General features: G+C 45.6%; 1 protein-coding gene across 1 annotated transcript; it reads right to left on the bottom strand.

The window, feature by feature from the left end:
- Positions 1–9,893: 9,893 nt before the first annotated feature.
- SPTSSB (serine palmitoyltransferase small subunit B) lies at positions 9,894–11,259 on the bottom strand. Its single transcript, XM_017734349.1, has one exon. The coding sequence runs from the start codon at positions 11,228–11,230 to the stop codon at positions 10,994–10,996; it is 237 nt and encodes a 78-aa protein (XP_017589838.1). The 5' UTR covers positions 11,231–11,259; the 3' UTR covers positions 9,894–10,993.
- Positions 11,260–11,878: the final 619 nt, after the last annotated feature.

The raw sequence follows: 11,878 nt of genomic DNA, 5'->3' as shown, positions 1-11,878 counted from the left end.
CGGGCGGAAATTGTGAGGGACCTACGCTGTTACATTTCATTAATTAAGAATGAAATGATACTTTGATTTGCAAGGAGGAGCTGGTACAACCCGTTCGGTTTATATTCCATTTGTGATGTATCACAACCGCCCTTTGGAAGAGAGGAACCGCCGTGGCAGGGGTCAGAATTAAATGACCTTTAACGTCGTTTCCAACCCAAACCATTGTGTGATTTGGTGATTCTGTGATAGCAAGGTTTGTTTGTGGATCAGCATTTGCTTCCTGCAGGTTATGCTGGAGAAAAATAAAGCTGAATTGCATCAACACGCTGTGTGGCCCTTTTTAATGTGGTAACATCCCGATGGAAAGGAAAAGTTCTTTCACTCAGGGACTGAAAATCACAGCCTGTCAAGCTGTCTGCCGTGTTTTTAATTCTTTGGCACATTTTTCTTTGGTGGGCTGCTTGTGTTCACACACTGTTCCTCACTTCTGCTCCTTTGAAATTAAGTTTCTTTGCAGACCTCTCTGGAGACTCACTGTGGACCACATTATTAAAAACAATGAAAGGAAAAAGCAAAATTTAAAAAAATTGAGTTTCCCTGCACTGTAGTATTGCATCAACACGCTGTGTGGCCCTTTTTAATGTGGTAACATCCCGATGGAAAGGAAAAGTTCTTTCACTCAGGGACTGAAAATCACAGCCTGTCAAGCTGTCTGCCGTGTTTTTAATTCTTTGGCACATTTTTCTTTGGTGGGCTGCTTGTGTTCACACACTGTTCCTCACTTCTGCTCCTTTGAAATTAAGTTTCTTTGCAGACCTCTCTGGAGACTTACTGTGGACCACATTATTAAAAACAATGAAAGGAAAAAGCAAAATTTAAAAAATTGAGTTTCCCTGCACTGTAGTTTTGTTTCAGAACCTCTGCTACACAGTGGATGTTATATATTTTTTACTTCAAGCCCTGATGAATCACTCTATCTTTGATTTCTTTGATTTAGGAAATAAAACACTTCCAGGCTGGCATTTGGAGAGTCTAGCGTTGGGAGAGGGGTAGGACAAAGCCTGTCCTTTATGGAAGCCACATCTTTGAAGTCACTGGGAGGAGAATTCCTGATAATGCTTGAAAAGTTTCCATTGCAGATTTATTTTCAACTGCAGGTGTTTCCACCTAATTTTGGTGCAAATATATCAAACCCCACCTCAGCTCAAGGCACAGCCTCAGTTAATATCAGAACTGGGTTCTTTGTAGTCACCAAGGTACTCTGTATTTCCTCTGCAGGCTCTGGTTGTCCTCTGGCTTCGTGGAAAATTTGTGTGTTTTAAATTGTGCAAAGATATAAAGAAATTTATATCTTTGCACAAAATAAACAAGGTAAAAAGCAAAGCAGCCTGAATCTCACCCCTAGTGAGACAATATCAGTTTGCACTGATTTCTTATGTGTTTTTCAGTGAATATTATATGGATTTTATATAGGACTTTTCTGCCTCTACTGCCATATTCTTTCACAGCATTTAAAGGATCTGAGTGATAGGAAAGGACAGCAAGCACACCATTTAAATATAGGTTAAATTAAAAAAAGTTAACACTATTTAAAACCAGGTTTCAATATTGATTTGCTTTCAGGCTTGTTTGCAGGTGGCTGGGCCTTCAAGAAAGTACCTGTCGGTGTTTTTGGGAAAGCTCAAGTGCCAAGGCTAGAAACACCAGGAGAGTGTTTACCAGTGGTGACAGCTCCCAGTAGTTTCATTTCCAGTAGGAATGTCCATTAGAACAGTAAAACGGGAAAGATTCCTGTGATTAATTTAACAGACACCTGAGGTCACTATTCCCTCACATAAACTGGATCCAGGAAAGGAGGTGCTGCAGCTGCTCGAGGAGCTCCTGGGACTTTTCCTCCAGTTGGAGCTGCTGTGACCTTCCCAAAGAGGGTTTGTTCTGGGCTGCTGTTTTCATTACCTGTGCTCATTTCGGTATAAAACTCCCAGGAATTTAAGAACAGGACCAAACACAGTGTTCTACACTTTTTTTTTACTATTCCCTCTCAAATAAATTTGGGATTCAGAGCAGTGTGCACAGCAGCTCCAAGGCACAAACAGTAAAAATACCCTTGTTTAACTGTAGGATTTTAGCAACAGCATCTGGATGGAAGCAGGGGAAGGGCTGTGCAATAACAATAAAACACCTTTATGATCTTTACTGGTGCCCAGTTTATAGGAGGATCCTGGTGACACCCAGTCTGTATTTTTAGCCGCTGAGGTCCTCAGCGTTCACACATTCCTGACAATTTTGCTCCTCTTCCTATTGCACCAAGTCATGGTTTGGAGGAACGGAGCAGTTTCCATTCAGACAACAGAAGAGTCACCGGGATTCAGAGAGGGGAATTAAAAGCAGGGCTTTTAAAGGGAGCTGTTGTAGGCTCCAAGGTGGAGGCAGCAGCTCCCAGTGCCACCAGAGACATTCTTGGGCAGAACAGATTGTGCCTGGCCTGTGTGTGGGGTGGCAACTGCCAGGTTTATTCCAGGATCTAGCTCCCAGTTTGGTTGTAACCAGACATCCCCAAGTGGTCTATTCCTTTGAGAAAGCAGGGCTCTCCTTGCTTTTCATGCATGGCAGCTGGGAAGTTGCAAACTGATAATTTCAGCAAGGCAGCACACACAGAGCCGTGCCTCGGCTGCTGCTTCAGCTTGTCCTCTGTGTCTGAATGGGAGGAACACATGCCCTGATTCCACTGGGACGTGGTACTTCCAGGGGCTGCTCGCCATGAGTTCACCTGCACTAAATTTACTGGGATAATGTTCCAATTATTTTCCAGTTCTTGCCTATTTCTTCAGTTCTAGTGAGGAATCCAATTAGCAATCCAATTTGTAGTGTGAGCCACGAGCATTATCACTGCTGAGCTTCAGGGGCAGGAACAAGGGAAGCTGGAACAACTCCTTTAAAATAGCTTTGTGACGGGGATCAGGATATTGTGACATTCCACTTTCAGCTGATGGAGATGAAACTGTGTTGCATCAGCAGCTTTAATGAGCGTTGTCACAGCACAAATACCTGTGGGTTGGCTTCCTTTTCATGTGTGCGTGAAACTTGCACGTAAAACATGTTGGATGCAGTGCAGGGATACCTCTGGAAGTGCTGCCCTGTGTCAGCAGAGGGGGATAATTCCCAGCCCTGCTGAAGCAGCTGGGAATAGCTGGATGCTCACTGTGCCAGGGGCAGAGCTGCTGGGTTTGTGCACTCAGGGGAACAGTGGATGCACGCAGCAGTTTGGCACTGAAGGGCATCCTCTGCTTCCTAAATCCCTGGAACCTTTTAAAAACCACTGCTGTCACGGGCTTACAAACCGCGGAATTGTTCTTAGTAGCCTTTATAAACCAAAATAACCCAAACCATATTGAGCTGCTCAAACAAGGAGACATCCCAGATTAACGACATTAGATTTAGATTAGATGTGAGGGAGAAATTGTTCCCTGTGAGGCCCTGGCACAGGGTGCCCAGAGAAGTTGTGGCTGCCCCTGGATCCCTGGAAGTGTCCCAGGCCAGGCTGGACATTGTGGCTTGGAGCAGCCTGGGATAGTGGGAGGTGTCCCTGCCCATGGCAGGGGTAGGATGGGATGGGACTTAATTTCCCTTCCAACCCAAACCATTCTGGGATTCTATGAAATTGGACCTTGTGGGTATTGCAAGGGAAAATCCTCCTGTGATAACTCAAACATTACAGCCTAATCTTCCTTGATAACCACGGACAGCCATGGCAAAGGTTTCACTTTAAGGAAAAGCATGGACAGGAGCCAGGAGGTGTTGTTTTAGTCCTGGTGTGTTTGTTACCAGGCTGCACTAGGCCTGAACCTCAGACTAAGAAATAATTGTTTTAAAAAGGTAAATATTTGCTCATCAGAACACGAGAAGGATCTGAGGATGATTGTACAGGAGCTGTTTGCTTTCCTCTTGCCTTTGGTACTCTTCCGTGTCCCAGATAAAACATCTCGTCCCATTAAAGGAATCCTGGTGAGAGGGTGGGGTGAGCTGGGAGCTGCTGGGAGAGGGTCCACACCAGCGTTGAGTGTGGACATCAGGAGAGGTTCAGGTGGATATTGGGAAGAATTCCTTCACTGAAGGAGTGGTTGAGCTTTGGAATGGACTGCCCAGGGTAGTGGTGGGGTCACATCCCTGGAGTGTTCAAACAACACTGGATGTGGCACTTCGGGATATGGTTTAGTGGGTTGAACGTTGGACTTGATGATCTTGGAGATCTTTTCCAACCTCAGTGATTCTGTAATTCTGAGATCAGGAAAATGAGTGTATTTTTCACAGAATTTACATTTTCACTTTGAGTTCTCTGATGAGAGAGTGTGAGAAGAGCAAAATGCAGGTAAAAATATTGCACATCATGCCTGTTCAAAAGCTGTACATAGAAATTATGGGTAGAGTTGACATTTCCTAGACTTCACTTTCCTGACTTCCCTTGCCTCACTCTGGCTGGCTGGAGACAAAACCAGGGAAAATGGCAAAAATGCAGTTCAGCGAATGAAGATTGCTTAAACAGTCAGGGAAGGAAAACATGGAAAAAGGAGGAGTGGGAGGAGGATGAGGAGGACAGGGATACTCTGTCCACCCAGGGAGTCACCAGACCACTGGGACATTGCAGCATTAAGCATCTTCCCAGTGGTAACCTAGGATGTGCTGAAATAAATGGAATTTACTAAATGAAATGACAATTAACTCCTTCTTCTTAATTATTCACTGTTTTATTTTGCTTGCTCCAGTCCTCTCTGATGGCACTTGCATTTTACAATTATTCAGCGAGATAAGTTCCCAGGAGGAGATGTCACAATTGTCGTGGGATGGATCTCTCTTCCCACTGTTCCCACCTTGTTGGCACAGGCACACGGAGTGCTGACACATCCCTGGGAAAAGGTGCCTGTGCAGGTCTTGCTCAGCCAGAGCATTGCAAAACCAGGACTCACTGTATGGCCAAGGGAGTGGAAGCTTCCCAAGCTGATCCCAGTGCTGCAGCTCATTATTTATTTAGGAGTATCTGTGTTTGTAGGAAAGATGATCCCAGTGTTGCTCCTTTGGCAATGGAAGATTTCTTGGGGAAAAGAGGCCATGGAGCCAGGGCTGCTGCAAGGGGCTGTTTCAGTGCCCGAGTCCTGTATGGATGGATGGAGGGGATTGGAGAGGAATGGTTTGGGTTGGAAGGGACCTTGAAAATCACCCAGTGCCGCCCCCTGCCATGGGGACACCTTCCATTATCCCAGAGTGCTCCAAGCCTCATCCAACCTGGCCTTGGACACTTGCAGGGATGGATCAACCACCGTTTCTCTGGGCAACCTGTGCCAGGGCCTCCCACCCTCCCAGGGAAGGATTTCTCCTAATATCCAATCCCAAATTAAAAAATGATACTGCACTGGGTGTGGGGCTCTGAGGTATTTTGGTGCCACTAAACTGCATCAGTGATAAGGAAGAGCTTTTGGATACCAAAATTAGCCAAAATTTGGATTCCAGTTAGCTCAGATTATTGGATAGCATAGGGAGGCACCTGTAGCCAGCTGTGGAAGGTTTGGGCACAGGCAGCAAACTGGATTTTTTTGATGCATCTCCACAGCAAGCCTGAGGCAGCACAGACAGCTGGGTGGAGGTACCCACACCTCAGTACCAGTCTGATTCCACTTGAGTTCACCTTCAATTCTCACGTGGGGAGAAATATTGGAAAGGGAAACCAAAAGTGTGTGGAGAAAACTTCTTGGGATGTATTATTTACCTGGAGTGAAATACCAGACATGTCCCAAACTTTCCCTGAGCAAGGCATCATCATGTCCAGAGCTGGATGTGTTGAGTTAGTTTGCAGCATCTTTTTTTGAGCTGTTCCTTCATAAATCACTCAATCTCTGTGCGTTTGGCAGATAATTAGTGCCTCAGTGAGGCTTCGCTCTTGTGCAACTGGTGGCTGTGGAAAACGCAAGGAACTGCTGGAAGCCCTTTCCTCTGCCAGCCTGATGGGCGAGGCTGCTGCTCCCCATCTTTAATTACAGTGCTGCAATCCCATCCCAACCCTTTCCACGTCGGGCTGCTTTATCCTGAGCCTGGCCTCACTTGTTCCGTGTCACATTCTCCATGATGAACATTTTACCTGCGCTTTCTCCTCCTGTTCATTTTTTTAGTACCTGCAGCTCCTAAAAATTCACAGAGTGTAACTCATCCGTGAGTATGACCTTGAAATAAAGAGGTATTTCTGATCCACTCCATGATTACAAAGCAAAGATAGGAGCTGCCAGGAAAAGTAACGGGACCAGCACCCTGGCTGACAATGGATCTGTTCCTGACCCTGCCACAATTTACCTTCATTTCCTCCCTCTTTGCTCAGTCGTTGTAAGAAAAGCAGAATCTGGGGTTTTTTTTGTATGGATTTGTCAAATTTACCCTATTTTCCATCGTGTGGATATTTCCCCTCTCCTCTTTGTCCTGGTTCCTGACTTTTTCCTCTTACCTGAGCACATTCCAGCACTGAGATCCTTATTTTGATGCAAAGGGTTTGTGTGCATGGTTTTAATTCCACTTTTAAACCCAGACTAATGCGTGCTGGCAATTGAGGGGGGCTATAATTTATCTTAGGCCACAGAAAGCAATTTCCATAGCCTGTTTTGAGCTTGGAGCTCCTTAATCCAACAAAAAGGAGGCCTTGGTTATCCTGGCTGTACTGAAACCCCAGGATCAGCAGAGTTTATCAGCTCTTACCTGTCCTGATGGAGCAACTGTTGAAATAAGGGTGGGGCAGGCAGGGATGATGACAAGTGGGAATTCTTGGAGTTAATTCTTACCTCCACCCGTGAATCAGAGCCTTCCAGCCAGGGAGTTTCCATGGAAGTTGCCTGGAGATATTCTCAGGATTTGGGCTCCTCCAATTCAGGCAAAAGATTGCTTATTGGAAGGACTGTGAAGGACAAAGTCGATCATGCTTTGAACCAAGGGGCTTTGTTTAGTGCAGGCTGTGTTTTCCTTGCTGTGTGTAAGGACAGAGTGAAGAGGAACCCATTTCCTCTTGTCTTTTCCTGGTGGTGTAGTGGGACAAGCTCAGATCCAGCCTCTGGAGCACCTCAGGAGGCATCAGACCTCCTCTGTCAGCTCACAAACACTGAATTTTCAGTTTCCTGGGATTATTTTCCCAGAACATTTCACTAATTTCATCTCCCTTGATTCCCTTGACTGCAACAAGTTTGCAGCAGGGCTGCTTTGGGTGGTTTGATGTGGCTGTAGGAGATGAGCATCTGCACTTTAGGAGGAGTCCAGCTTTGCTCCTGACTGCCCAGTTTTTCAGTTTGCGTTAGGATTTCAGGATACAGCTGTTGTTTGGTGTTTGAGGAAAAAATAATTGAAATTATTTGGGTAGGGGTGAGAGGACAGCGCTGCTTTTGTGGCAGTGCTGAATATTGATGATTCTGTGTGATTAAGAGGAAGTTATTCCACGTTCAGTAATATTTCATTTGCAAATCAGCCTTTTCTGCTTTAATTTCAGTGCTCAGCCTGGCACGTGGCCACTTGTCCACGTCTGTGCCCTGGGGTGCAGCAATTCATCTGTGAGAATTGTCCCAATTTTGGCTCTCACTGGTGCTCCACAAGTGTAATTCGCTGTTCATGTGGTTCTGCTGACTCTTCTACACCTGCTGGGCTTCTTTTACCACGGCTTAAGTAGTTGTGTGGATTTTTTCCCCAACGTCCAAATAATTAGGGAATTAAATTTAGAAGTGGAGCATTCAAATGAAGAATTCTAAATTATGGCTGAATCACAACAATGAGAAAACCTTAAAAAGAAAAATGGACTTGTTTTAAGGTTCCAAACTTTCATAAGCACAGGAATTTTTCCTGGAACTCTGTGTAAATGGAACACTCAGACATGCAGGGGCACTGCTGGTGATCCTGATCCCTGTGTTCCCTGGGGAACAGCACAGAGGGAAAGGTCCTTGGGAAAGTGTTTTTAATAGTTTTGGGTAAAAGCTGCCGCAGGGGCCTCGGGAGGAAAGTTCTGGAGGTTCATGGTCTGGGCATGTGGATGTGTTGTGGCCCTCAGTAATGGATTTGGGAGGTGATCCATGAAATTGGCCAGGAAACCTTTATGGCAGGATAAATGCGAGCTCTGATTAGATGAAATTAAGAAAATGAGTTTTAAACAAGAGGTGTATGGTGCTGGCCAGCTGAGCCCCAACATTTCCCATCCCTTAAATTAATGGGGCATTTGTACTTTCAGGGTCAATGCAGCTGGAATTGGATCATCTCCTGTTCTGCTTTTGTTCCAGTTTTCACTGCTGGATTATTGGTTCTGTTTGCTCTGTTCATTTGGCTTCTTTTTGGTATGAAAACTTCCAGCTGCTGTGCTCAGCCTGCGCCACAATTAGCACAGTGGAGCAATTAACTACAATTAACATGGAGCAATAATGAAGCAGGAGAAAAGAGTGTTTTATAAAGAGCCTGACATCATATCCTTCACAACAGAGCTGTCAGCCACGTGCTGGGCATACTGGTGTTACTGGGAGCTCCAAAATTCCACCCTCGCACCTTAGTGTGCAGCTGTGACCCCATGGAAACCTCTTCCCTTTGTCCAGGAATGGTTTTGTCCCCAGGGAAAAGGAATTCAGAGCTGGAAGTTTCCTAAGCTGTGCTGTGGTCTCAAGCTGTCGAAAGTGTTATCTCACCTCCTCTCTCTTTTAGTTGGGGAAAAAAATGCTTCTGTTCCCTGCTGAGTGCCAAAAATCCTCTGAAGTCTCCTGCTGGAACCCACTGATTTGGAATATCAAGTAGGGAGAGTTATTCCAGTTTTTCTGGTAGCAAGGAGAAGTGAAAAGGGCTGGGGAAATCTCAAAAGGTTTTTAGCAGAGATTGTTTGCAGCTGTTTCTTTCCTTCCTAGTAAATACCTCTTGCCTAAAACCTTTAAAATTTAGTCAAGAAGCTGAAGAATTCACACAAAAAATTAGTTTCCACCCAATTAAGGCTGCAGGGACCCCCCCAAAAAGCACCTGCTGCTGTTTCTGCCCCTTCCTGCACCTCCCAAAGTCTAACACAGTGAACAGGCGCAATAAGGAAGAGAAGTGCTTTGCATGGATCCCACCATGGGAGGGCAATGGAAATCCTGAACAAAGCCCTCCCCGTGCTCTGTTTGCCAAATGAAATGTTTAAAGAGCAATATTCCATCGGGTGTGTGCTCCTGGAGATAGGAGCTCCAACCTTTGCATTCCTGTAAAAGCCTGCTTCTCCTTGAACTCCAAAAGTTGTGTTTGATGTCATGGGGAAGAAACCAACTTTTTAAGGAATTTTAAAATAATGGAAACAGGACTGATGAGGAAGTGCCCTGGCATTCACACCATCATACTGTCTAGATGAGCAGAATCTTTGGAGATAGAATTTATACCAGCTGGCCGAGTAAATAGTTTTTCACCTCCAGCGTTGGGATTGTACCTTTTGGTCTATTTTACGGACCCTTTTCAGAGGATTTGTCACAGGTTTAGCCATTTTTCATCTCCTGAGATGCCCTGTTTGTGACTCGAAGTGTGATTACAGCTTGGCACCTCATATTTGCAGGTTCCCCACTCTGATAAACTGTCAGGACAGCTCCTGTTGGAGCCTAAACCTCTCAGCTGAGCCCCCAGCACACTCAGGTATTTATTTGTTAATGCCTTAATTTGAAGCAGATCAGAGGCTTTTTTCTCCCTCCAGAAATGGGAGAGGTCTTGGGCTGGAGCACCAGTGAGGATGAACGGCTCTGTTCACCCCTGGGTCCATTTAAAGGATGCTTAAACCTCACCCTGAAACATTCACCACAATATAATCCATCTGCCACAGTGCCAGCGTGGCCCACACACATCCAGAATATTTATGAATGACTGGAAAGCACAAGAGAGCTGAGTCATGGGGCCAGAGGTCATTTCTGAAGAATAAAACTTTATTTTTTTGCTGAAAAAACTGCATACACATGTTCAGATCTGTGCAACCTTCATCACATGTCTTCGTTTCCAAACAAACTTGTGCTTTGAAGCATGCAGGAGCCCACTGCAGCTTGAGAAAGAAGTTAAGAGTTTTTTTTTTTTTTGGGAAAATCTAGAACTGTGCAAACATCATTTGAAAGCTATTTACATTTTGCACCTCTCACTTCTACTAACAGGAGCATCAGCTGGTAAAGACGTGCAGTGTGCAGCTGTAATTTATGATTTGGCATCCACATTTGATTTAGGTGTAAAGTGAAAACCAAACAAACCTCCCATTGTTCCAAAACCTCCCCACAGGCAATGGTAATAAATCTAATTTCTTCTTTGTAAAGGAGATCTCTTGAAGCACTCAGCCTTCCCTCCAGGTATTAAAATATTATTTCCACTCTGGATCTTCTTCCCCCGGTGCTGACTTTGCTGCCGTGGTGAGTGGGAGCAGCAAGAAAAGAACTTGATTTTCAGCAGAGCAGGCAGGAGGGCACTGAGACAGAGCAGGGCTGCTTCTTCCTGTCATCTTCACTGAACTGCAAGATGAGGTGGAGCATTTTTTTCAAAAAGAAAATATTTTAGACCATCTGAACTCAGATGCAGAAACTTAGGCATGAAAAAAGCTGGACTGAAGTTCATCCTCCTGTTGCTTTCTGTTCCAGTTTCCTCTCCCATGCATTAAAGCCTGGAAGTCAGTAACCAGCCAGATATGAACACTCAAATCCTGCTGGATATCCTCATTTTTTAATGTCCCCTAACATGGCCACTGGACCGTGTCGATAGAACTTGGTGTGTGATGAGCCCCCAGAACAGTCTCTGCCAGAGTGGTTCAATGAGGCTGCTGGAAGCGGGAGCTGCTTGCATCCTGTGCCATTCCAGGCGGTGTGTCCCATTCCCAGAGTGTTTATGGAAGAGGGGCTGTGCTCAGCGCCCCGCTCTGCTCTCCAGCCCCGGTGGTGAAGCAAGCAGGGTTTTCCTAAGTGCCAAACTTCAGCATGAACACAATTTCACAAAGCTGCAAGAGCTGCTGGGCCCTGCTGCGGCCGGCTCAGTTCACCACGGTGCTCTCGGGCTGGGCCCCAAAAATTTGGGAGAAGAATTCCAAGGCCAGGCGGACGTGGATGGGCACGAAGACGTAGGCTGTGTACACCACCATGGCCACCACGGTGACGGTGATGGTGTGGAACATGGACTGCTCCCAGGGCTCCAGCACGTAGCTGCATGTCACCAGCTGGTACTGGTAGTACAGCCAGTAGAGGTAGTCCTTCACCCTCTTCACGTCCATCTTCAGCTCCAGGGGGGTTGGAGGAGACCTGGAATGACAGGGAAGTCAGGATTACAGCTGGGATATCCCATGGAACCACTATACAAACTCATTTTCCAAGGCATCAGTGCCAACCAGCTCCCTGGAGCAAAGGAAAGTGTTGAGTTCTGCAGCTGCTGCTTGGTTATTGGAGCTGCATGAGCTGGGCATTCCCAGTTCCCAGAAAAGCTGTGGCTGCTCCATCCCTGGAAGTGTCCAAGGCCAGCTTGGAGCAACCTGGGATAGTGGAAGATGTCCCAGCCCATGGCAGGGGTGGAACTGGATAATTAAACTCCCTTCCAACCCAAACCTTCCTGTGATTCTATCAACTGCCACATTGTGAGTGTGTTTTCCTATTCATTCCCTGTAGAAATCAGAGAAACAGGCATTTAAAAGGAAAGACTTTGGGCCAGCTTCCATAAATGTTCCATAAATTCCACGTATGCCCTGGAATAATGATGAGATTAAACAACTGCTCTGTAACAACTCCTCTGCTTACTTTTGATAACCATTTTCATTGTTCTGCAGTTGCTGGGAATAAAGGAAAGACAAGTTAGGAAAGAGAGAGGGAGAAAAAAGTAATCTCTGATTGCAGAAGGATTTTTTTCAGCTCATTCCAAAGAAATGAAA

The sequence above is a fragment of the Corvus brachyrhynchos genome, unplaced genomic scaffold, assembly GCF_000691975.1.
Source record: "Corvus brachyrhynchos isolate BGI_N302 unplaced genomic scaffold, ASM69197v1 scaffold544, whole genome shotgun sequence".
Lineage (NCBI taxonomy): Eukaryota > Metazoa > Chordata > Aves > Passeriformes > Corvidae > Corvus > Corvus brachyrhynchos.
This window is presented reverse-complemented; position numbering and strand designations above follow the sequence as displayed.

Excerpts from the sequence above, each read along its gene's own strand:
- SPTSSB (XM_017734349.1), bottom strand. The coding sequence starts at position 11,230 with ATGGACGTGAAGAGGGTGAAGGACTACCTCTACTGGCTGTACTACCAG.